This window comes from Xenopus laevis, chromosome 3L (assembly GCF_017654675.1).
Source record: "Xenopus laevis strain J_2021 chromosome 3L, Xenopus_laevis_v10.1, whole genome shotgun sequence".
Taxonomy (NCBI): domain Eukaryota; kingdom Metazoa; phylum Chordata; class Amphibia; order Anura; family Pipidae; genus Xenopus; species Xenopus laevis.
Window position 1 is genome coordinate 34,284,127 of NC_054375.1, and position 27,118 is coordinate 34,311,244.

The window sequence follows — 27,118 nt, forward strand, 5'->3', positions numbered from 1 at the left end:
ATGGTACGATTTTATTCGATAAATTGTAGGGGGCTTAACTCCCCGAATAAGCGTAATCAGGTACTTAACGATGCCTACAAAGCTAAAGTCGACATATTGCTCTGCCAAGAAACTCATTTCTGCAAATCTGCCCCCCCGAAATTTTTTAATAAAAAATTTCCACACCATTATCATTCTTATAGTACGACTAAATCCAAGGGGGTATCGATCCTTATCTCTTCCAGACTCCCATTTCAGTTTCAGGGTGTGCACGTTGACTCTGCTGGCAGATACTTAATGTTGATATGCACCCTTGGTAATGTGACGTATTCTATTATTAATGTTTATGCTCCTAATGTGCATCAGATTAGGTTTCTTGGTAAAGTTCTCCCTAAACTGCTTCAATATAAAACCGGCAAAATAATAATAGGTGGGGATTTTAATATGATTTCGGATCCAGATGTTGATATACTAAAGGGTACGGGAGGCTCCGTAGCTAGTTCACAAAGACAACATATTAGCCGATTTAGGGACCTAATCCATTCCCATGGGATGATTGATGTGTGGCGAGCAAAAAATCAGAAAGCTAGAGAATATACCTATTTTTCCCCCCGCTTTCACACCCATACCAGAATAGACACCTACTTTTCGGACCCCCAGACTACTGCTCAAGTTACGAAAGCATGGATAGGGTTGCGGACGTGGTCTGACCATGCTCCTGTAGGACTTGAACTCCCGGATAGCAATTCCCTATATGATAAGTTGCCATGGAGATTGAACGACAGTTTGCTCCTAAGGGATGACAATAAACTTTTGATTGAACAGGCCCTCCTTCAGTATTTTTCGATTAATAACAATGGCGATGTGGGGCCACAAGTAGTTTGGCTAGCTCATAAGGCGGTTCTTAGAGGGGAATTTATTTCTTTGGCACGTAAGGTTCGGAACTTAAGAGGCGAATCCCAATTGCAGCTTGAAACGAAACTGTATGATTTAGAGAGGCAACTTCACCAACGCAATGACCCCCTTTATTTACACGAAATAGCAGATACCCGAAAAAAACTTAATGAGATTTTGGCTGGCAAAACAGCATACCGCATTAAACTCCTTAAAAAATTGTATTATACTAAAGGCAATAAAGCAGATAAACTGTTGGTAGCTCAACTTAAGCAACATCAGGCCCATAATAGAATTACTCATATTACCAGTGGAAGGGGTAGGTTGACGGATCCCAAGCTAATCGCTAATGAGTTTGCTAACTACTATTCTAAACTTTACAATTTGAAGGATGACGACTCCCTCCCTAAACCTACTTTGGCTAATATTCAGGAATTCTTCAGTAAACTTGCTATCCCACGCCCCACTCCCGTTCAATTAGAATCACTGAACGACAAAATTTCGCTAGAGGAAATTGTAACAGTTATCAAATCCTTAAAGACTCATAAAGCCCCGGGACCTGATGGGTTTACTAATGCCTATTATAAAACCTTCTCGGATATACTTGCCCCACAATTATTACAGTTGTTTAGACACATTATGGACAAGGGTACGATAAATAAAGAATATCTCCAGGCCCAAATTGTCACCATTCCCAAACCAGGGAAACCACTTGATCAATGCCAAAACTATTGCCCGATTGCGCTCCTGAACACTGATCTCAAGATTTATGCTAAGATTCTGGCCCTTAGACTTAACCAAATTCTCCCTTCTTTGATAAATCCGAATCAGGTTGGTTTCATCCTTCATAGACAAGGTTCGGATGGCACACGTCGGTTTCATGATCTTATACATGTTATTAGAAAACAAGGCTCTCCAGCTATTTTATTGTCCTTGGACGCCGAGAAAGCATTCGATAGGGTGAACTGGCATTATCTTGCGGAGACTCTCCGGCAATACCATCTGGGTCCGAACTTTATTAAAGCTGTGCTTCCCCTTTATTCCAGCCCTACAGCCAGGATCTGTACGGCGGGCGCCCTATCGAATGCTTTCTCTGTCACTAATGGCACAAGGCAGGGATGCCCACTATCCCCTTTGATATTTGCATTGATGGTAGAACCATTGGCTCAAAGGATCAGAGAGGATGTTAATATTACAGGAGTGCAATCTAAGTCAAAACAACATAAGATTGGTTTGTTTGCGGACGACGTTTTACTCTCACTTACAAATGTTGCTGTTTCTCTCCCTAATCTCTTTAAAGTTTTAGCTGAATTTCAGAGTGTGTCCTGGTATAAAATTAATCACTCTAAGACCCAGGCTCTCCCCTTTAATGTTCCACATATGGCGCTGCAAGGCTTGCAGCATGTGTATGACTTTGATTGGAGGGAGTCCTCTATAACGTATTTAGGCATTAGACTTCCTAAAGACCCGGCTAACATTTACAAATTGAACTATCAGCCCCTCCTGAGACTCACGGAATCGGAATGTGAGCGATGGAGAACAACATGTGTTTCTTGGCTGGGGAGGATAGTTACAATAAAAATGAACCTCCTTCCTAAGATATTGTATCTTTTTAGGACTCTCCATATAGCCCTACCTACTCATTTTTGTCAGACGATACAGAAAGTCCTCAATCGGTTTATTTGGGCATGTAAACCCCCTAGAATAGCTTTCCAATGTGCACAATTTCCAAGACGCTCTGGAGGGCTTGGCATTCCGAATATTAAACTGTATTATCACGCATCCATATTAGAAGTGATTGTTAGATTGCATTCCCCACCTGCTTTACGAGATTGGGTTGATTTGGAAGCAGACTATGCTGAAGATGGCAGGTTGACACAGCTGTTCTGGCTTCCCCAGCATTCTCGGCCCCCTAACTTAGGGTTATTACCAACGACCACAGTCCTCCTACGTATTTGGGATGTTTTAAATAAAATCGAGGGCTCACCACTTTTCCTTCCCCGCTCACCCCTATATTGGCATTGAAATACGTTATTCCTAATGTTAATTTGCATCTCTGGGACTCTAAGGGTATCTCTACTATTGGTCACCTATATTTTGTTTCCTCCTTGTTGAGTTTTGATGATCTCGTTAATATCAGCTCCCTCGAAATCAATGTTATGCTTATCTTCAAATTGTTCATTTGTTGCAATCCTACATTCCCAACGTTAAAACCATGAGGCCTCGTACCAGAATTGAATACCTTTGTCACGCAGCATGGAATGGTAGAGCGATTATCTCGGACTGCTACCAACAGCAATTGCAGTTGCCGGAAGACTTTAAATTCCCTTATATGCTAAAATGGGAGGAAGACTTACAAACCCAATTTACGTCACATCAATGGCAACGATGCCTCACGGCTTCGAAAGGGGCCTCATGTTGTACTAATCATGTGGAAACTCATACGAAAGTAACACACCGTTGGTACCTTACTCCACAACGAATAGCTAAAATGTCACCCCACTACTCTCCGCTTTGCTGGAGGAACTGTGGTGCGATTGGCTCCCTTCTGCATATGTGGTGGCTGTGTCCTACAGTTCAACCATTTTGGGCTGCAGTGTTTGCTCTGGTTAAGGGTAGACTGAACTGTGACCTGCCCCTCCAGCCCCAAATAGGACTATTGCAGATTTACCCTGATAACTGTTCTTATGATAACCCGAAATTACTATTTCACGTGTTTAATACTGCGGTCACGCTAATTGCGCAGACATGGAAGCTGAATGTGACCCCTACCATATCTTGTTTACTGCAACATCTGGACTCAAGGGAACTTATGGAACGCATGGCAGCAGATTCTGTGGATGCTAAGCTTAAATGTGCTCAAATCTGGGACCCGTGGCACCCCATTACAGCTGATTGATTCATTGTCTTTGAATGACTCTGCTTCTGAGATTTCTCACAGCCTACTGAATGCCCTGTTCTATTGTGATTATCTACTTGCCTGAGTGTTTGCCATGTACTGCCGTGTATTATTTTATTTAATTTTCTTTCTCTCTTTTGTTTGTATTCTTTTTCTACTTTGGTTTTGCTATTCTTATCTTTTATTTTCACTGTGTTACCTCAATCTGTATAGCATGCGATGTTGATATGTAGGCTTTTTTGTGAGTTTCTTCAATGCAACGTATCACTGTTATGTATGCCTTTATTACACAATAAACCTGCAAATTGAAAAAAAAAAAAACTACACAACTGAGAGCAGAATTATTAACAGAAATAAATTAATCCAAAACTCACAGCATTTATAACATCAGTGTTTTGCATTTTGTACCTTGCCTACTTATGAATGAGTCTCACTATTTCAGACATAGAAATATGCTGCAAGTGACATCATACCTTGATTATTTTTTACCATTGTGTTTTATGGAAATATTATGGGCTAAATGTACGTATTTACTTTTGATTTGCTTAGTTTCACTCAAGTTTCTATAAAGTTATTACTGACAATCTGACATACTTTGGTTTACGTCTTCTCACTGGCAGCCTCTATCCCAAGTCTACTATTGTTTTTATAATCTCATTCCAAAAATAATGTAAAAGGGGAGTGGTCTGACAGGCACAAGATACTCCTATTATATGCAACATTCATATTTTAAAATGTCAAGGTATAGTGACTCATTAAGTAAGAAAAGCCACAGAAAAAGTGTTTTCTATATATTTAATTGCTCATGATAAATCAGTATAATGTCCTATTAATTTATATTCACGGTAGCATTATGTAATATACGGTCAAGAGTTAACTTTAAAGTCATACTGACATATTGTTCCATACAAACAAGTAGAGATTTTAGATGTTTGTTATGGCTCTGTGGTAATGCATTTTTTTTACAAGTGGTTACTGACCTTGCAACATATATATTTTATGTGATTGTTCAGTAGGCACATTATACTTTTAAAGGTGCCCAAGGGCACTATGCCAATGAGGACAATTGAACAACCAGCCTCATGCAGCAGCTCTGAACAGGTTACCAGAGGCAGCAAAATGCTGCTCCTTGTAAATTTAAGAGCCAAATTTCTGGTTTTTAAACCTGACCACCCTCTGGGGGGTTTAGTGGTGGCTGGTTGGAATCACAGGAGCTGCCCCTGAAAGTTTTAATAGTTTACTGTAGGGCAGTTGTGCCACTTCATAGCAAGAAGTAATTTGCCCCTTAAGTTATTGCTATTCAAATTTACATTCAATAATACTGCCATATGTGTATAACATACTGTACTCCGTAATTATGACTGTTCATTATATAAAAATCTATCTTACCTTTATCATACTGTTAGGTGCATTCTCCTTAGCAGAATCATTTCCAGTAGCTAAATCATCGGTATCAATAAGATTGTCTGTTGGAACAGTCTCACTTGGCTTCAGATAGGCAAATTCATTCTGACTTGAATCAAGGGCCACACAAACATCATATGAAAATGGCAATGATAAAGTTCCTTCGCTCAGTTGAGGAGGATATCTAAACCCCACTTGGGGATACATGGCTTTGTCGATGGTCCCAAATATAGCTGAAGTGTTGGATTTCCTACATTTTGAAATCACAGAACCTACCACAGTTAAAATGAATAAAAGAGAAATCACTGCAATGGCTATTACAAGATAAAGGGTGAAATTATTGGGATTGTCCAACTTTATAGGCTTGCTAATTTCAGGAAGCACTTGAAAGTTTTCAGCTACAATCAGGTTCAGTGTAACCGTAGCAGATAGAGTAGGGTCTCCATTATCTTTAACCATAATCACAACTTTTTGCCTTGAAGAATCCGTTTCTTGAAAATCTCTTGCTAACCTGATCTCTCCCGAACTTTGACCAATCATAAAAACGGAAGACTCTTGAGTCTGCAATAAGTGATAAGAAAGCCATGCATTGTGCCCAGAGTCAGCATCTACTGCAATTACTTTGGTAACTAGGTGACCTCTCTCAGACGAATGAGGGATAAATTCATATAATGCTGTTCCTTCGGTGTCAGATGATGGGTAGAGAATCTCTGGAGCATTATCATTCTTGTCAATAATACAAACTGTAATGGTGGTATTGCTGCTCAGAGGAGGAGATCCACTGTCTGCAGCCATTACTTGGAACTGAAATTCTCGTATCTTCTCATAGTCAAAAGCATGTAGGGCATAAATAACTCCAGTTGCTGAGTTTATAGACACATGTGACAATATGGCAATATCCTGAATAACCTTGTTCAGAATTGAATAGATAATTTGTCCATTTTCATTCATGTCAAGGTCATACGCCTTAATACAAAGTACTGAAGTTCCAGGCTGATTATTTTCTGGGATATAAACTATGTAATTTGCTTTTTCAAAAGTTGGAATATTATCATTAACATCGGTTAAAGTCACCTGAATAGTTTTATTAGAGTGTAAAGGCGGAGATCCTTTATCTGTGGCAGTGATTGTGATATTATATTTAGACGTTTCTTCTCTGTCCATTCGCGAGGAAGTCACGATTTTGTAGTAGTTCTCGGTTAATGAAATTAATTGAAAAGGAAGTTGTTCAGAAATCTGGCAGGCAACTTTGCCATTATCTCCAGAGTCCAAATCATAGACATTGAATATTGCTATTACAGTTTCAGGTGGGGCATCCTCCGGAATTGTAGCCGAGTAAGAGCTGATTTGGATTTCAGGTGCATTATCATTAGCATCAATAACCTGAATGGAAACTTTACAGGGAGAAACTAAGCCACCGCCATCTCTAGCTTCTACAGTTAGCATGTATCTCTTTGATACCTCATAATCTAGGTCTCCTGTTTTTGTAATTTCACCTGTCTGAGAATTTATTGTAAAAATGTGGCGTGCATTCTCAGGAATATGACTAAATGTATAGGTTATTTGTGCATTGGTGCCATAATCTTCATCTGTTGCCTGTAACTGAAGTACTGGGAAACTATTAGGTGCATCTTCTTTAATATTTACTACATAGGTGTCCTGAGTGAATACAGGATAGTTGTCATTTGCATCATGAACAACAATCGTTACTAAAGCAGTACATGTTTTCTTAGGGCTACCTCCATCAGAAGCAGTTAGACTTAATTCAAAGGAACTCTGTTTTTCCCGATCCAAATGCTTTTCAAGAACAAGTTCAGGATATTTACTTCCATCACTGCTGATTCTTTCTCCAAGACTGAAATACTCATTTGCACCAAGTACATAGCTCTGCACAGCATTGATGCCAAGATCTGAATCTTGTGCATAGTCAAGGGTAAAGCGGGCTCCTGGTACAGCAGACTCACTTATTTCTACTTCAAAAGAATTCTTAGAAAAACTTGGTTCATTGTCATTTATGTCTTTGATTTCAACCTTAATGGTGAAGATCTGGAGAGGATTTTCTATCATTGCTTTGAGATCTAATATGCATTGTTGTTCTATTCCACATAATGTCTCTCTGTCAATCCTCTCTCTAACAAACAAGTCTCCATTATCTAAATTAACACTGATGAACTGTTTCTTGTCATGGGAAGAAATATGGAATTTTCTAACTGATAATTCATTGATATTTAAGTTCAAATCATTTGCAATGTTTCCTATTATAGAGCCTTGTTTCAATTCCTCATATACTGAGTACTCAATCTGTCCATGAACAATCTGACAGAAAAAGCATAGAAATAAAATGTCTACTTGCCATATAATTGTCCATTGTCTGTATCCATATATCATTTTTTTTCCCAGAAGGTTTCTGACTTTATATACCCAAAGAAGATGTTTGCAGTATCAAGGCAGAAGAAATTGTGGTATCCCTTCTGAACTGCAGTGTCTGATTTCAAGATTTAAAAAATCTCTACCTTGTTGGTCAACAGTGCCACTTAGAGTCTTAAAAATGGAAGTGCAGTTTATGTTTGCACAGCACAAATGTATTTTTGACAAATTAAAACATATTGATAATATTTATAATGTACAAAGCTATAGATAAAATGTTCAAATACCAGCAATATCTTACATTTACTGCATGCACTAAAAAGGTATTTCTAGATCCCTTAAGTATATATTTATTTTTGTCTTAAAATAAAACCTTCAAATCTAATTTTAATAGTTAGGTGCAGAGAAGGGTGAAGAATTAAAATGATGTACACAACAAGCCTGTACCTACATGTATTCATCTATACTACTAATGTAATTATCTATAAATATATATAACAACTGTTATTTTGCCATTATAAATTCAACAATATATGAAAGGATAGCTAGATAGATAGATAAATAGATAGATAGATAGATAGATAGATAGATAGATAGATAGACCTAATAAACAGGTTTGTGTAGGCTGGGTGTACAGTATATATGTGCACTGGGGGGCTGGGGTTTATTTGAAGAGGTTGAACTTTTTGGTCTTTTTGCAACCCAAATTTAGAACTATTATTTATGTAAATTATATCTACACCTTTTTAATGAAAAGCTGAAATTACCCTTTAAAATATAAATAGAGGAACTAATAGGATGCATGATGGGGTAGCACAGATGAATAATTGACCATTTATTCATGAAAATACAGATGATGTGGTTGCTGCAAGTCCAATCTTCAATTAACAGGAGGAAACTTTACCCAAATGTAAAACTCTTAACATTATTAAACAATCTGCCATGTATGTTAGTAGCTAGCTGGATAGATGAATAGATGTTTAAAGTGAGATTTAATTTGTGTATTTTTGGGTAAATACCTTTAGTAAAATCATTTGATACAGTGCCACACAAAAGGTTACTGGTTAAATTAAGGAATGTTGGCCTGGAACATAGTATTTGTACCTGGATAGAGAACTGGCTAAAAGATAGACTACAAAGAGTGGTGGTAAATGGAACATTTTCTAATTGGACCAGTGTTGTTAGTGGAGTACCGCAGGGCTCTGTACTAGGTCCCTTGCTTTTCAACTTGTTTATTAATGACCTGGAGGTGGGCATTGAAAGTACTGTTTCTATTTTTGCAGATGATACTAAATTGTGCAGAACTATAGGTTCCATGCAGGATGCTGCCACTTTGCAAAGTGATTTGTCTGGAAAACTGGATTTGTCTGCAAAGTGATTTGTCTGGAAAACTGGAAAACTGGGCAGCAAACTGGAAAATGAGGTTCAATGTTGATAAATGCAAGGTTATGTGCACTTTGGCAAAAATAATATGAATGCAAGTTATACACTAAATGGCAGTGTGTTGGGAGTTTCCTTAAATGAGAAGGATCTAGGGGTCTTTGTAGATAACACGTTGTCTAATTCTGGGCAGTGTCATTCTGTGGCTACTAAAGCAAATAAAGTTCTGTCTTGCATAAAAAAGGGCATTAACTCAAGGGATGAAAACATAATTATGCCTCTTCATAGGTCGCTGGTAAGGCCTCATCTGGAGTATGCAGTTCAGTTTTGGACTCCAGTCCTTAAGAGGAATATAAATGAGCTGGAGAGAGTGCAGAGACGTGCAAATAAATTGGTTAGAGGGACGGAGGACTTAAATTATGAGGGTAGACTGTCAAGGTTGGGGTTGTTTTCTCTGGAAAAAAGGCGCTTGCGAGGGGACATGATTACACTTTACAAGTACATTAGAGGACATTATAGACAAATGGCAGGGGACCTTTTTACCCATAAAGAGGATCACCGTACCAGAGGCCACCCCTTTAGACTAGAAGAAAAGAACTTTCATTTGAAGCAACGTAGAGGGTTCTTCACAGTCAGGACAGTGAGGTTGTGGAATGCACTGCCGGGTGATGTTGTGATGGCTGATTCAGTTAATGCCTTTAAGAATGGCTTGGATGATTTTTTGGACAGACATAGTATCAAAGGCTATTGTGATACTAAACTCTATAGTTAGTATAGGTATGGGTATATAGAATTTTAATTAAAAGTAGGGAGGGGTGTGTGTATGGATGCTGGGTTTTCATTTGGAGGGGTTGAACTTGATGGACTTTGTCTTTTTTCAACCCAATTTAACTATGTACTATGTAAGCAAACAGAAATATGAATGGGACATTATTTGTCAGCATTTTTCAGCAAATCATTTTGTGGGAAAAAAATCAGGTGCAGAAACCTGATTTGTGGTATCTGCAAGAACAATAAACAATGAGGCAATTGGTAGCACTGTGAAAAATTAGTGTTCAGGAAAAAGAATGAAAAAATATAATTATAATATATAATATAATATAATAATATAATAATATAATAATTAGGGGGTTATTTATTACAGGTCAAGTTCTGTTTTCAGTAAAATCTTGAATTTTACAGGATAAAAAAACTTGAATTTTACTAGATTTATAATGCGGTGAAGCTACTAAAAGCCAGAATCCGAAAAAACTCCAGCTTAAACCTGTCGAGGTCATGTAGAGGTCCCTTTAACACATTTGAAGAGATTTTTTGCCTTCATGAATTTTGGTTTTTTTTACCGTGGTTTACCCACATTTAATTATTTCCACATTCTTAACCTGTAAATTTTTATGATTGAAAAAAAAAAATAATTACATATTGGGGGACTGTCTTTCCTATCTGCAAAAGAACTAAGCAGCTTAATTTACATGAAAAGTCTGTAACATAGTCCTACAACCTGAAAAACCGAAAATACTCCAGCTAAAACCTGTTGAGGTCATGTAGAAGTCAATGGCACAGGTCCCTTTAACACATCATGATCTTTGTTTTTTTTACGGTGGTTTACACTCGGAAACTAGATCAATGCAGAGTATTGTTTTTTTTTAGCCTGTAACTTGATCAATTTGAGTTTTTTTTTTTCTTTTTTACCCCCGATTGAATAAAAATCGTTACATTTGGGTTTTTTCATACATAAACAAACATTTTGATTTGTGAGTTTATTCGATGTAGAACAAACCTCACAAACTGGACCTTTGATAAATTAATGTTCATTGGATTACGCATGTGACTTACCTGTGGCAGACTGGCATCAGTTAAAACTTTTGAAGAAACATTTTCAGCAGCCAAATCATCGGTATCAATAAGATTGTCTGTTGGAACATTTTCACTTGGTTGCAGATAGGCAAATTCATTCTGGCTTGAATCCAAGGCCACACATACATCATATGAAAATGGCAAAGGTAAAGTTCCATCACTCAGCTGTGAAGGACACCTAAAAGTCATTTGAGGATACATGGCTTTGTCAAAAGTCCCAAATGTATTTGAAGTGTTTGATTTTCTACACTTAGAAACCACAGTACCAATTACAGTTAAAATGAATAAAAAGGAAATCATTGCAATGGCTACTACAAGATAAAAGGTGAAATTATTTGGTTTGTTCAATTTGATAGGCTTGTTATTTATTTCAGGAAGTACTTGAAAGTTTTCGGCTATAATCAGGTTCAGTGTAACTGTAGCAGAAAGAACAGGTTCCCCATTATCTTTAACCATAACCACAATTTTTTGCCTTGTAGAATCTGTTTCTTGAAAATCTCTTGCTAACCTGACCTCTCCTGTGTGTAGACCAATCACAACAACTGAAGGCTCTTGACTTTGTAACAGGTGATAAGAAAGCCATGCATTGTGCCCAGAGTCAGCATCCACTGCAATCACTTTGGTTACAAGATCACCCATTTTAGAGGAACGAAGAACAAATTCATATAATGCTGTTCCTTCACTGTCTGATGATGGATAGAGAATCTTTGGAGAATTGTCATTTTTATCAATAACACAGACCCTAACAGCAGCAGTGCTGTTCATTGGAGGAGATCCACCGTCTGTAGCCATTACCTGGAATTTAAAGTCTTGTATCTGTTCATAATCAAAAGCATGCAGGGCATAAATAACTCCAGTTCCTGAGTTCATGGAAACATGTGAAGATATAGGGATATCTTGGATATCAGTACTGATAATTGAATAAGTAATAAGTCCATTATTATTAATGTCAAGATCTAATGCACTAACATGGAGTATTGATATTCCAGCTTGGTTATTTTCTAGTACGTAGGTAAGATAATGTGTTTTTTCAAAAACAGGGATATTGTCATTGACATCTGTTAAAGTTACTTGAATTGTTTTGTTGGAGGACAACAATGGTATTCCTTTATCTTTGGCAGTTATTGTTATATTATATTCAGAAATTACTTCTCTGTCCATTCTTGATAATGTTGTTATTTTGTAGTAGTTCTCGGTCAGTGACATTAATTGGAAAGGCAACATTTCAGGAATCTGACAGACAACCTCACCATTTTCTCCAGAATCGAAATCGTGGACATGAATTACTGCTATAATTGTTTCAGGTGGGGAGTCCTCAGGAATTGTGCCTGAGAAAGAACGGATTTGTATTTCAGGCACATTATCATTGGCATCTGTAATCTGTATTGTTACTTTACATTGAGAAACTAAGTCACCGCCATCTTTCGCTTCCACTGTCATTGTGTATTTCTTTGTTACCTCGTAATCAAGATCTCCTGTTTTTGTAATTTCACCTGTCTGAGGATCTATGGTAAAAATCTGGTGCGCATTCTCAGGGAAATGACTAAATGAATATGTTAGTTGTGCATTGGAACCATCATCTTCATCAGTCGCCTGCAGCTGTAGAGCTACGAAACCATTAGGTGCATTTTCATTGATATTTACTACATAGTTATCCTGAGTGAAAATAGGATAGTTATCGTTTGCATCATGAACAATAATTTTGATTAAAGCTGTACCAGTTTTCATTGGCCTACCTCCATCATAAGCAGTTAGACTTAATTCCATTGAACTTTGCTTCTCTCGATCCAAAGGCTTCACCAAAACAAGTTCAGGATATTTAGTCCCATCACTGCTGGTTCTTTCTCCAAGAATGAAGTACTCATTTGCACTAAGTCCATAGCTCTGGACAGAATTGCTACCAAGATCGGGATCTTGTGCATTGCCAAGGGCAAAATGTGCACTTGGTGAAGCGGACTCACTGATTCCTACTTCAAAAGAATCCTTAGAAAAAATTGGTGAATTATCATTAATATCTTGAATCTCAACAGTAACTTTATAGATTTGCAAAGGATTTTCAGTCATAGCTTTGAGGTTTAATATGCATATTTGCTCTGTTCCACATAATGTCTCTCTGTCTATCCTTTCTGCGATGAGCAAATCTCCATTTTCCAAATTAACATTTATATATTGTCTTTTGTCATGAGATGCAATATGGAATTTTCTAAAAGATAATTCATTGACACTTATGTTCAAATCATTTGCAATGTTTCCTATTACAGATCCTTGATGCAGTTCTTCATATACTGAGTACTGTATCTGACTATAAACACCCTCATAGAAAAGAGCCATAAAGAAAAACACTACTTGCCATTTCATTGTCCTTTGGTTGTCTTGACATATCATTTTCTCATACATTTTTGGTAGATGAGGATGTGTTTTCTGTCTTCTTCACCAGGAGAGATTTGCAATGTTCAAAACTCATCAACAAGAGATGGTGAAATAACAGTATTTTTCTGATCTGCAGTATCTGACTAGAAGGTTTTAGTGAAACACATCTCTACCTTGTTGGTCAACAGTGCCACACAGAGTATCAAACAAGGTACTGCAGTAAAAAAAAATTCATAGCCATGTTGTGCTAAAAATACAAAATATTATTAACTTATTATTATGTGTACTGAGGTACCTTGCTCTACCATCATGTAATTATTCAAATTTTCCTGGGAGCTAGAATAATTTCAGATGCATTCAATTATACAACATATATGAAATAAGGGTATAAATTAACTTACAGTTAATGGACTATATAATGTAAAATAAACAGTATGTTATTCACCATACTGTGGTATACATTTATAGAAAAACATCAGTGGTCAAGCTCCTATTTAACATAATGTAATATGTAATTGGATATGTCAGAGCTATGTCTTTTGTCATTTTTGGATCAGGGTTCGGTGTCAATTTTTATTTTTGAGGACCGGGGAGTGGGGTCAGAGATGGGGTCGGCAGGGGATGGGGTCGCAGGGGTTGGGGATGGGGTCGGCGGGGGTCATCAGGGGTTGGCAACAAATTTGGATGAGCCGCGTTTTTTCACACTGGGCTCGGCGTCCCAGTGCAGGAGTGTCCACTTCTTGGCCGTGGCCCGGTGGTTGGGGACCCCTGTTCTAGATAGTAATGCTCCATACAGGTCTCCTTTCAGATAGAGAATATGTCTTATATTATACAGGAGTTGCTGGTATTTCACAATTGTTGCTAATGAAATGGTAACAATTTAGATAGTTGACTATAATGCATACTGAGCTGGACATGAAGGAATACATATATACAGTTTATGTATATTCTGTACTTATGCAATATGTATATTGCATTATGTAAATCTGTAGAGTTTTCTATGTTATATTTATGCATTGTGCGGAAACAAATGTCCGTTACTTACTGGATTTAGGTTGATTTATATATTGGCAATAACGACACGCAGTATATAGTAAAGCAGGACTGGCTGATGTACTGCTGATGTACTGCTATGAAAAACTTTCTTTGTATTTGTGATCGCTCTCCCCTTGCATGGTTTCTCTAGGTTATATAAAGGTTCGTATAACTTTACTCTGAAATACTTGCACTCGATTTTCAATTTTGACTCTCAAAGTTCCTCTGTGACTTAATTAAACATGATGCACTGCAGTAAACCTTTTTGCTGACAGAATTTTGTATTTGTTAACTTGAAGTTAGAGAACACATGGAGAGAATGACCGCAGGAACACTAGAGACTCAACATTTGGGACTCTTGGCATCCTCTATAAGTATAAGTATAGTAACGTTACGTCCTCTATTGTTCTTACTATTAGTGGGAAATGGAGTTATGAGTACTAGGTTAACTACTCTAAAACCTTACCTATTTTGCCGTATAGGCCATGTACTACTTATGATTTACTATTATTCAATGATGCCTGTATTTTATTTTATTTTCCTTTATTTTCATTTTCCTTTCTTCTATCTTGTACCAAACAGACTAAACACTGTTTATGTTTATATGTGCTTTAATTATGTAAACTCAAGTCAAATGTATATTTTGAATAAGTTTATTACATAATAAACATACAAGTTTAAAAAAAGAATTTTGTATTTGTTTGTTATTTTGGAAGTAAGTATGGTAAAAAGAAAAATGAGAAAAAAGAAAGTTGCAAAATTAATTCATAAGTTGCCACATGATGTTTAGCCTTAAAAGTAAAACATTTACACACATAGCCATGTTAATAAAATAATAATTTATATGGTAAGTTAGTACTTTTTCATGTACACCATGGCCCCAAAATAGAGATACAGGTATAGGATCCCTTATCTGGAAACCCGATATCCAGAAAGCTCCGAATTATGGAATGTCTCCCATAGACTCCATTTTTTTAATATTTAGAACTATTTAAATAAAATTTATTAATAACAATCATTACAGCTTAGCAGATACTTATATGTGTTATGCACTGTAGCTTTCCTATCAAATTACAGGAAACAACTATGTGTGCAATAACTAAAACAGAAGTAATACTGTCTTTGCATTGTCTTCGGATTGTACTAAAAACACATATCTCAGCTGTGATAAACTGCTATCAGGCAGGACATCTTTTATAGAATCATTACCTATAGCCACATCTTCCCTATCAATAAGATTGTCTGTTGGAATATTCTCGTTTGGCTTTGGATAGGCAAATTCCTTTTCACTTGAGTCCAGTATCACACACTCATCATATGAGAATGGAAATGATAAGGTTCCATTGCTCAACTGTGAAGGATATCTGAAAGCCACTTGAGGATGCACATCTTTATCAAACATCCCAAACATAGATAAAGGGTTGGATTTTCTACATTTATAAATCAATGTGCCAGTCACAGTTGTACTAAGTAACAGGGAAATCATTGCAATTGCAATTACAGGATACATAAAGATAAATTAGATGGATTGCTCTTCGTGGACTTGTTATTCGTTTCAGGGAGCACTTGATAGCTTACAGCTTTAATCAGGTTCACTGTAACTGTCACAGATACAGTAGGTTCCCCATGATCTCTTACCACAACAAAAACTTTTTGCTTTGTAAAATCTGTTTCTTGGAAATCATGAGCTAATCTGATCTTTGACCAAAATAACCAAAGGCTCTTGAGTCTGCAATATGCGGTACGAAAGCCATGCATTGTGCTCTGAATCAGAATCCACTGCAATCACTTTGTTTACCAGGTAACCCCTCTCAGATACCTAAGGAATACATGCATATAATGCTGTTCTTTCAGTGTCTGATGATGGATAGAGAATTTTCAGAGGATTATAATTTTCATAATCAAAAGCATGTAATGCATAAATAACTCCAGTCGAATTTTGAGTATCTGTACTAATAATTGAATAAGCAATAAGCCCATGATCATTAACATCAAGATTGAATGTGTTAACATGGAATATTGACATTCCTGCTTGGTTATTTTAAGGTACATAGGTAATATAAAGTGTTTTTTCAAAAATAGGGATATTGTCATTGACTCATCTGTTAAAGTTAGCCTAATTATTTTTGAGGAGGATAGTGATGGTGTTCCTTTATCGAGTCATTTCTCTGTCCATTCTTGATAAAGTCACAAGTTTGTATTAGTTCACAGTCAATGATATCAATTGAAAAGGCATATTTTAAGAAATCTGGGAGACAAAATTGCCATTCTGCTAATTGATATGATTGTTTTGGGTGGGGAATCCTCTGGAATTGTACACAAGAAAGAATTGATTTGTATTCCAGGTGTATTATCATTGGCATCGCTAACCAGGTTGACACTTTACAGTGAAAAACGAATTCCCCGCCATCTTTAGCTTCTACTGTCATGGTGTATCTCTTTGTAATCTCATAGTCAAGGTCTCTTATTTTTGTAATCCCCCCTGAATATTTTTAGAAAAAATGTGTAGCACATTCTCAGGAATGTGTCTAAATGAATATGTAATTTGGCCATTCACACCCTCATCTATATCAGTAGCCTGTAACTATATCAGTAGCCTGTATCTGTAGAACTGAAAAATCATGTGGTATATTTTCATATATATTTACCAGATATGTATCCTGACTGAAAACAGGATGGTTATCATTAGCATCACGTATAACAATATTTATTAAAGCTGTGCCAGTTTTCATTTGCCTACCTTCATCAGAAGCAGTTGGGCTTAATTACATTGAACTTTGCTTCTCTCGATCCAAAGGCTTCTCCAAAACAAGTTCAGGATATGTAGTCCCATTGTTGCTAACTCTTTCTTGAAGAATGAAATACTCATTTGCACTAAGTTCATGGCTCTGTACAGAATTGCTAAGGATCTGGATCTTGTGCAAAACCAAGTCCAAATCACACTCCTGGTGAAGCAGATGTGCTAATCGTTATTTTAAAAGAATTCTCAAGGAAAATGAGGTGCGTTGTCATGGATTTCTTTAATTTTAACTCTAATAGTGAAGAGTTGGAGAGGATTTTCAATCATTGCCTTGAAGTTTGATATGCACTGTTCCACATAATGTCTCTCTGTCTATAGCCTCTCTGTAACAATCAATTCTCCATTTTCGACGTTAACATTTATATATACTGTTTTTTGTCATGAGCAGCAATAAGCAGATTTCTAAGCGACAATTCGTTAACATCCAAGATAAAATCATTTGCAGTATTTCCTATTATAGATCCCTGTTTCATTTTTTCAGATACTGAGTACTCAATCTGCCCATACAGAAAATCATACAAAAGGTAAAGAAAGAAAAAAAAAAAAAAAAAAAATACTTGCCATGTCCATACACTGTGGATGTCCACATATTATCTTCTCTCTCTCTCTGTTGTGCCAGCTGACAAATGTATTTTCCCCCTTTTTTAACCAGGGGACTGGATGTTTTTGCAATAAAGGTGGATAAGCTTGGTTACAAGAGACTGTGAAATTATCCTAAACTTAAATGTCTGACTACAGCATTTATTGTATATGCACAGTTTCTACACCTTGTTAGTCAACAGTGCCAGAGTCGTAAATAAGAAACTGCAATAAAAAAATGTCAGACCAAAATATGTAATCTTCTAAAAAATATGAAGACACTCAATAAATAACCACTAGTTTTTTAGGAGCAAATAAAAAAAACTCTTTATTTACATAGATAGCATTTACCCCTTAGATTTCTATTGTATATCCATATATTGTAACTACCGCAAGGCATACATACGTCATACTAATTCATACTATCCCAAGGCATAAAAGTATTGTACATTTTCACAGTGTTTAATACTACATATAGTAGCATAGATACAGATAAAGTTAGATGTAGTGATTGACAGACGTATGTGTATACAGCAGAACGAGAGTTAAAAATTCTCAATGTATGTGTATGAAGTGTTGTTAGAGTCTACAAAGCCATAGGACCATTGGCCTAACTCTGGCCTATGTCACCTCTTGAAAATACATATTTGTTTTTTATTTTGTGGTAGTTGCCTGAATCAAGAGTCCAAATGTGTTCCCCAATAAATAAGTCTTTTGGGTGAAACAAATACATATTCTAATTAAATCGCTGGAATCATCTGTTTCTTAAAGAACCAAAACTTTAATTTTACACAAACTTCATTTTGATTTCACCTGTATTTAGAAATGTTCATTTTAAGGCTCTGATTATACAATTTAACAATTACGCGTTGTATTTTAATTCCCTCAAACAAATTAATATATAAATAAAAATGGCATTAAAAATAATATAAAACATTTTAGACGGTAAAACCATTTACAGTTGGCATTTTGCAATCTCTACCACTTATTTTTATGGTGGAATGTGTGTTTTGTGAAAACATGTGATTTAATATCAATACAATGTGGTTATATATATATATATATATATATATATAGACAGTCCAGAAGCCTAACGCACACCATCCATCAGTCCTGGGTGCTACCTTAAAAGAGCTGTATTATCCATTATCCAAAAAGACAGGTGCACACCAGGATTTTTAAAAATAAAACTTCATATTTATTGGTTACATTAAAATAGAACCGGCCAACATTTCGGTCTGTCTCTAAGACATTTATCAAGACCCTGGGGTCTTATTTTCTGATGTAACCATATTGAACGTTTGATGTTTCATGCAAACCTGTGAGTGCCGGTACCACGTGCAATTTCTATATATATATATATATATATATATATATATATATATATATATATATATATATATATATATATATATATATATATATATATATATATACAAATGTAAATACAGATATGAATTTCCTTATAATTTCCTTTAATAATTAGTAAGAGTTACTTTATGATTTACACATCACAGTATAAGGAAGATGTGTACTGGAAAAAAGATAACATTTCCCTTTTCTTCAGAGTTAATCCACCTCAGGACCAAATTTTAAAGGGATACTGTCATGGGAAAAAAACATTTTTTCAAAATGAATCAGTTAATAGTGCTGCTCCAGCAGAATTCTGTACTGAAATCCATTTCTCAAAAGAGCAAACAGATTTTTTTATATTCAATTTTGAAATCTGAAATGGGGCTAAACATTTTGTCAATTTCCCAGCTGCCCCAAGTCATGTGACTTGTGCTCTGATAAACTTAAATCACTCTTTACTATTGTACTGCAAGTTGGAGTGATATCGCCCCCCTCTCTTTCCCCCCCCAGCAGCCAAACAAAAGAACAATGGGAAGGTAACCAGATAACAGCTCCCTAACACAAGATAACAGCTGCCTGGTAGATCTAAGAACAACACTCAATAGTAAAAACCCATGTCTCACTGAGACACATTCAGTTACATTGAGAAGGAAAAACAGCAGCCTGCCAGAAAGCATTTCTCTCCTAAAGTGCAGGCACAAGTCACATGACCAGGGGCAGCTGGGAAATTGACAATATTGAGAAACTGACAATATGTCTGGCCCCATGTCAGATTTTAAAATTGAATATACAAAAATGTGTTTGCTCTTTTGAAAAACTGATTTCAGTGCAGTTCTGCTTTGTTGATCTGTTTTTATAGGAAAAAATATCCCCTGCTATCTGTCTATAATGTCCTCTAATTTACTTGTAAACAGTTTATTATCCAGAAAAATCCCCAAATCCTTCTCAACTGAGGAGGCTTGACTTTGCCAAACATCAGATGATCTATACATGATTTTGCTTTATCTATGCTATAAAATGTTATTGTGGATTTTTGTAAAAATTGGCTCATTAACTGTTACCCACAAGCCAACCTATAGTTAAAACCCAAATAAGTATTTCTTTAGCTTGGTTCTGGAATAAAACATGTCCTGCTTGATGGTGTTAATCGTCTGATTTGATTTAATTTAGGAATTGAGGAATATCTACTGTGGAATTTTATGTGTTGAAGATTTACAATTTCCTTGTTTTTAGATTTCTTTTGTTAATGTTACTTAATTACATGATTGATAACTTACATTAATCTATATTGGCACCCCAAATATTTTGATAATTATACTATTATTGATGAGTTGTTTGTCTTTTATAGTGTTTAATTTTGCATGCACATTTATTTAACTGTGAAGAAAATTGCCAAGCTCATTGTAATTAATTGTATCTTTTTTAATTAGGCAGGAAAACTTATTTGGTAAGGATTATTAAAACAAGTAAAAATCAATAAATTCTAATTATTCGACTAAAAACAAAAAAGTTATCTTACCTGTGAAAGGTTGCTGCCTTGTATATCTTTTACTTCAGAATCATTTCCAGTGGCTGTTTCATCAGTATCAATAAGATTATCTGTTGGAACGTTCTGACTTGGTCTGAGATAGGCAAATTCATTCTGACTTGAATCTAGTGTGACGCATACGTCATATGAGAAAGGCATTGGCAAGGTTCCATCACTGTACTCAGAAGGATATCTAAAAGCTACCGGAGGGTAGTATTTTTTGTCCAAAGTTCCAAATACGACTGAAGGGTTAGAATTTCTACATTTTGAAATCACCACTGCAATCACAGCCAAAATAAATAAAACTGAAACCATTGCAATTGCTATCACCAAGTAAAATGTTATATTTGATGTAGTATCCAGCTTGATGGGTTTGTTATTTATTTCAGGAAGAACTTGAAAGCTTTCAGCTACAATAAGGTTTAGTGTAACTGTAGCAGACAAAGAGGGTTCTCCACTGTCCTTTACCATGACCACAAGTTTTTGCCTGGAATAATCTGTTTCTTCAAAATCTCTAGCCAACCTAATTTCCCCTGTGTGTTGACCAATCAGAAAAATAAAAGGCTCTTGTACCTGCAATAAATGATAAGAAAGCCATGCGTTGTGCCCAGAGTCAGCATCCACTGCAATCACTTTAGTTACTAGATAACCTTTCTCCGAGGAAAGAGGGATGAATTCATATGTTGCCCCTTCAGTGTCTGATGCCGGATAGAGAATGTTAGGATAGTTATCATTCCTATCAATAATACAAACCCTAACAGATACAGTACTGTTAAGAGGAGGAAATCCACTATCTTTGGCCATTACTTGGAAATGAAATTCTCTTATCGTCTCATAGTCAAAAGCATGTAGGGCATAAACAATACCAGTTGCTGAGTTTATGGAAACATGTGAAGATGCAGGGATACCTTGAACATCTGTACTGATTATATTATAAGTAATTTTTCCATTTTCATTGATGTCAAGATCTAAAGCAGCAATACGAAGAATAGAAGTTCCAGGGTGGTTATTTTCTGGGACATAGGAAATATAATTTGCTTTATCAAAAACAGGAGCATTGTCGTTGATATCTGTTAAAGTAACCTGGATGGTTTTGTTGCTGCAAAGTGATGGTAAGCCTTTATCTTTAGCAGTAATTGTGATGTTATAGGCAGATCTTTGTTCTCTATCCAACCTTGATAAAGTCACAATTTTGTAATAATTGTCAGTTAAGGATATTAATTGAAATGGTAACATTTCAGAGATCTGGCAAACAATCTCCCCATTTTCACCAGAGTCGGCATCATAGATTTGAATCAGTGCTATTTCTGTTTCGGGTGGGGAATCCTCTAAAACTGCACTCGAGAAAGAATTTAGTATTATCACAGGTGAATTATCGTTGGCATCGATAACCTGGACAGAGACTTTGCAGTGAGAAACCAAGTCACCACCATCTTTGGCTTCAACAGTTATTGTGTATCTCTTTGAAACCTCATAATCCAGCTCCCCTACTTTTAACAATTCACCAGTTTGAGAATTTATTCTAAAAATCTGCCATGCATTCTCTGGAATATGACTAAATGAATATGTTATCTCTCCATTTAAACTATCATCTTCATCAGTAGCTTGTAACTGGAGAACTAAAGAGCCATTTGGTGCATTTTCATTTATATTTACTACATAGGTGTCCTGACTGAAAACCGGATAGTTGTCATTAGCATCATAAACCACAATTCGAATTAATGTTGTTCCAGTTTTTCTCGGGCTACCTCCATCAAAAGCGGTTAGCTTTAACTCAATGGAGCTTTGCTTCTCTCGATCCAAAGGCTTCTCTAGCACAAGTTCAGGATTTTTACTTCCATCGCTGCTAATTCTTTCTCCAAGGATAAAATACTCATTTGTACTAAGTCCATAGTTCTGTACAGAATTGCTACTAAGATCTGGATCTTGTGCATAGCCAAGGGCAAACCTTGCACCTGGCAAAGCAGATTCACTAATTCCTACTTCAAAATCATTTTTTGAAAAAAACGGTGCATTATCATTAATGTCTTGAATTTCAACTTTAATTGTGTAAATGTGCAGTGGATTAACCATCAATGCTTTCATGTCTAAGAAGCATTCCTCCTCTATGCCACATAATGTCTCTCTGTCTATCTTCTCTGTGACATGCAGGTCTCCATTTTCCAAATTAACACTTATATACTGTTTTTGGTCTTGAGAAACAATCTGTAATTTTCTAAATGATAATTCCTTAATATCAATGTTCAAATCAGTTGCAATATTCCCAATTAAAGATCCTTGCTCCATTTCCTCATATATTGAGTACTGAACCTGACCAGAACATGTCTCATAAAAAAAGAATAGAAAGAAGACTACTTGCCATGTCATTGTCCTTGGTGTTCTTCTATATTTTATCTTCTCATACATCTTTAGTTGTTGAGAATCCTGTTTGCTTTTTTTATAACTATGGGAGATAATTTATAATACTATCCAAAAGCCTTAGCTCATTCGGAGAAGGCTAGGAGAGCAATGTATTCTGCAGTGTCTCACAACTGCATGTGAATATTTACAATTTCTCTATCTTGCTGGTCAACAGCGCCACATAGGGTACCAATGAAGGAATTGCTACTGTATATAACTTCCCAATACAAATATCTCACACACTTTTTGGTATTTATTACTCTATAAATATATACATATATTTTTGTTTACTTGCTTTTTTAATTATGAAAATTGCTTTCATGTAAAAAAAATTCAAAAGATGCATTTTTTGATTGTTTACAAAACTAAAACATTTTTTTAATGCCATGGTACACAGTTCAAACTTATCTCTAACAGGCATTGTATGCATAGTGTCACACTTCCTTCTAGATTTAGTTATGTTTAAATTCAAGTGTTTATATATGTACAATATCACACTGATAAAATACCTCAAATATATTTATAATGTATTTATATATAGGTTGATTTCAGTCACTATATATATATATATATATATATATATATATATATATATATATATATATATATATATATACACACACACACACACACACACACACACACACACAGGTATAGGCTTATACAGCTATACTTTTGTGAGTTTAGGCATGAGTGCAACTTGTCCAAAATTGAAGTATAACCATGGATGCATGGCAGACAAGACCATACATATGCTTTATAGATATCTTACTCTTCATGTCAAAGTAAATAACTGGTGAATGATAGCTAAAACCAGTAGAACTATATCAATTATAGCATGTAAATATCAATGGGGAACAGAATACATTGCTATAGTGTCTCTAAGCTCTTGACTACTGTCATGCTACAGATTGTTATCCAAATATCCTAATTTTTTCATTCAATATTCATTCATGTGCTTTCTAGTTGCTGCATTTTGGAATGGCGAAATCCTACACCCTGCAAATTATTGTGCAAGTTTGCCTTGATTCTTTAGCCATTAAGCAAAAGACTAGATATGTGCCACTCACTGGCCACCATAAAACATTTTCGGTAACTTAAGTACTAAATCAAAGTGGGTATATTGATGTTGTGCATGGTGCAACCACATAACATAGCTTTTCATTGACTTGTAGATTACAGAAGTATACTAGAAGTACATGATTTGAAGAGTTGTTATGGTTAAAAGTGAATTGGCCATTTATGTTATCTTACCTGTGACAGGCCGCTGTCAGGTTGAGCTTCTTTTATAGAATCGTTTCCAGTAGACGAATCGCCAGTATCAATAAGATTGTCAGTTGGAACATTTAGGCTTGGCTTGAGAAAGGGAAATTCATTCTGGGTTGGCTTAAGAAAGGGAAATTCATTCTGGCTTGAATCCAGTGCAACACATACATCATAGGAGAATGGCAATGGTAAGGTTCCATCACTCAACTGAGATGGGTATTGAAAAGCAAATTGTGGATACATGTCTGTAGCCAAAGTTCCAAAACTCACTGGAGAGTTAGATTTTCTACATTTAGAAATGACTGTACCAATCACAGCTAAAATAAACAAAAGGGAAACTACCGCAATTGCAATAACTAGGTAAAAGGTTACATCAGGTGTATCCAATTTGATAGGCTTGTTGCTCATCTCAGGAACAGCTTGAAAATTTTCAGCTATAAGTAGGTTCAGTGTAACGGTAGCAGAAAGAGTGGGTTCCCCATTATCTTTTACCATAACCACAATTTTTTGCCTTGAAGAATCTGTTTCTTGAAAATCACGTGTTAATCTGATTTCCCCTGTGTGTTGACCAATCATAAAAATTGAAGGTTCTTGAACCTGGATTAAATAATAAGAGAGCCATGAATTATGCCCGGAGTCAGCATCCACTGCTATGACTTTGCTTACTAGATAACCTTTCTCTGAGGAACTAGGAATTAATTCATATACTACTGTTCCTTCAGTGTCTGATGATGGATAGAGAATCCTTGGAGAATTATCATTCTTATCGATTATGCAAACCCTAATGGTGGCGTTGCTGCTCAGAGACGGGATCCCACTGTCTTTAGCCATTACTTGGAATTGAAATTCTCGCATCTGCTCATAGTCAAAACCATGTAGGGCATAAATGACTCCAGTTCCTGAGTTTATTGAAATATGGGAAGATATGGAGATATCTTGGATATCTTTGTGGATAATGGAATAAACAACTTGGCCATTTTCATTTGTATCACGATCTACGGCATTTACACGGAGCATGGCCATTCCTGGCAAGTTATTTTCAGGTACGTAGGCTACATAATAGGTTTTTTCAAAAATTGGGATGTTGTCATTAACATCTGTTAAAATTACTTGTATGGTTTTGGTGGAGGAAAGTGAGGGTGTGCCTTTATCTTTGGCAATGATTGTTATGTTATAGTCAGGAATTATTTCTCTGTCCATTCTCGATAAAGTTACAATTTTGTAGTAACTCTCAGTCAGTGATATTAACTGAAATGGCAGTGTTTCAGTGATCTGACAGACAACTTCACCGTTCTCTCCGGAGTCCAAGTCATGGATATTAATTAACGCTATGACTGTTTCAGGTGGGGAATCCTCTGGAATTACACTTAAGAATGAGTTAATTTGTATCTCGGGTGTATTATCATTAGCATCGATAACTTGAACTGACACTTCACTATAAGAAAATAAACCGCCACCATCTTTTGCTTCCACCGTTATCTTATAATTTTTTGTGACTTCATAGTCCAGCTCTCCAATTTTTTGTATCTCGCCATTTTCAGCATTTATCTGAAAAATATGGTCACCTTTCTCAGAAATGTGACTGAATGAATATGTTATTTGTGCATTGGAACCATCATCTTCATCTGTAGCCTTCAACTGGATAACCAAGAAACCATTTGGAGCATTTTCACTTAAGGCCACTTGGTAAGTGTCCTGAGTAAACATTGGATAGTTGTCATTGGCGTCAAGAACTACAATTTTAATTAAAGCTGTACCAGTTTTCCTTGGGTTACCTCCATCAGAAGCAGTTAGACTTAACTCAATGGTACTCTGCTTTTCTCTGTCCAAAGGCCTCTCTAATACAAGTTCTGGATACACGTGCCCATCACTGTTAGCTTTTTCTCCAAGAATAAAATATTCATTTTCACTAAGTGAGTAGCCCTGCACTGAATTGGTACCAATATCTGAATCTTGCGCATATCCAAGGGCAAACCGTGCGTTTGACAAAGCAGATTCACTTATTTCCACTTCAAAATATTTCTTAGAAAAACTTGGTGCATTGTCATTTATGTCTTCAATTTCAACTTTAATTGTGAAGATCTGGAGGGGATTTTCAATTACAGCTTTGAGGTTTAGTAAGCACATTTTCTCCACAGAAAGTCTCTCTATCAATTTTCTCCCTGATAACCAAGTCTCCATTTTCTAAATTAACATCAATATACTGCTGTTTGGTGCGAGAAACAATGTGGAATTTTCTAATAGATAATTCCTTGACATTCAAGTTAGTCAAATCATTTGCAATATTTCCTATTACAGATCCTTCTTTCTGTTCTTCCTGTACTGAATACTGAATCTGCCCATAACTTGCTCCATACAAAAAGGATAGAATATAAAATAGTACTTGCCATGTCAATGCCATTTGTCTCCACAGATTATCTTCCCAATGCCAAATTAGTAGATTATGATGCTCTTTATTTCATAAATCCAGGGATAAAAGAAGAATATTCAACATCCATAAAATAGATTCCAGTACAGGAGATTGTGAATATCCTGTGTTTTTGTCTGTTGATCTGCAGGATCCCTTTATATGTGAATATTTTCTTGTGCAATTCCTCTACCTTTTGGTCAACAGCGCCACATAGAGTCTTAAATAAAGAATTACTAGCAAACCAAATGCATTACATCTTTTCATGGGTTTTTAGAAAATATTCAAGAAAACAATTGTATTTTTTCAGTAAATGCTTTATTAGCAGTATTTAAACTGTGACAAAAAAACTAAATGTAAATAAGTAGATCAGTAGTGGTATCTTTTTCCTGGTCAACACATACCTTTATGACATATAACATTTTTAATTCCTTAACATTCATTACTATTCGCACTCGTTTAGTAATAAGTGGTCATTGATATGCTAATCTTTAAAGTTAAATATTACATTTCTTTGCAGTTTTAGAGGAAAATATATTGCATAGCTGAAAGGTAGCGATGAGCAAATTTTTGCCAGGTTTTGCTGCAATAAAAATGGCAATA

At 35.9% G+C, this 27,118-nt stretch overlaps 2 protein-coding genes across 4 annotated transcripts in view; both read right to left on the bottom strand.

Annotated features, from left to right (window-relative positions):
* Positions 1-22,949, bottom strand: part of pcdhga3.L (protocadherin gamma subfamily A, 3 L homeolog) — a 279,136-nt gene extending 256,187 nt beyond the window's left edge. For 2 of the 3 annotated variants that reach the window (XM_041584915.1, XM_041584909.1), the window contains exon 1: positions 20,434-22,949. In XM_041584915.1, the coding sequence (XP_041440849.1) occupies positions 20,434-22,848 (2,415 nt within the window). In that variant the 5' untranslated portion in view covers positions 22,849-22,949. Of the gene's footprint in view, positions 1-10,756; positions 13,229-20,433 lie in introns of those variants that run through there. The other variant, XM_041584907.1, reaches the window with a different exon arrangement.
* A 1,138-nt stretch (positions 22,950-24,087) lies between these two features.
* LOC108710230 (protocadherin gamma-B5-like) lies at positions 24,088-26,289 on the bottom strand. The gene has a single exon (XM_041585559.1). It carries the CDS (start codon positions 26,287-26,289, stop codon positions 24,088-24,090), a length of 2,202 nt encoding a protein of 733 aa, XP_041441493.1.
* Between the last annotated feature and the right edge of the window lie 829 nt (positions 26,290-27,118).

Bases quoted from the DNA above. Each gene is read 5' to 3' on its own strand.
- LOC108710230 (XM_041585559.1), bottom strand. From the start codon at position 26,289: ATGGAGACTTGGTTATCAGGGAGAAAATTGATAGAGAGACTTTCTGTG.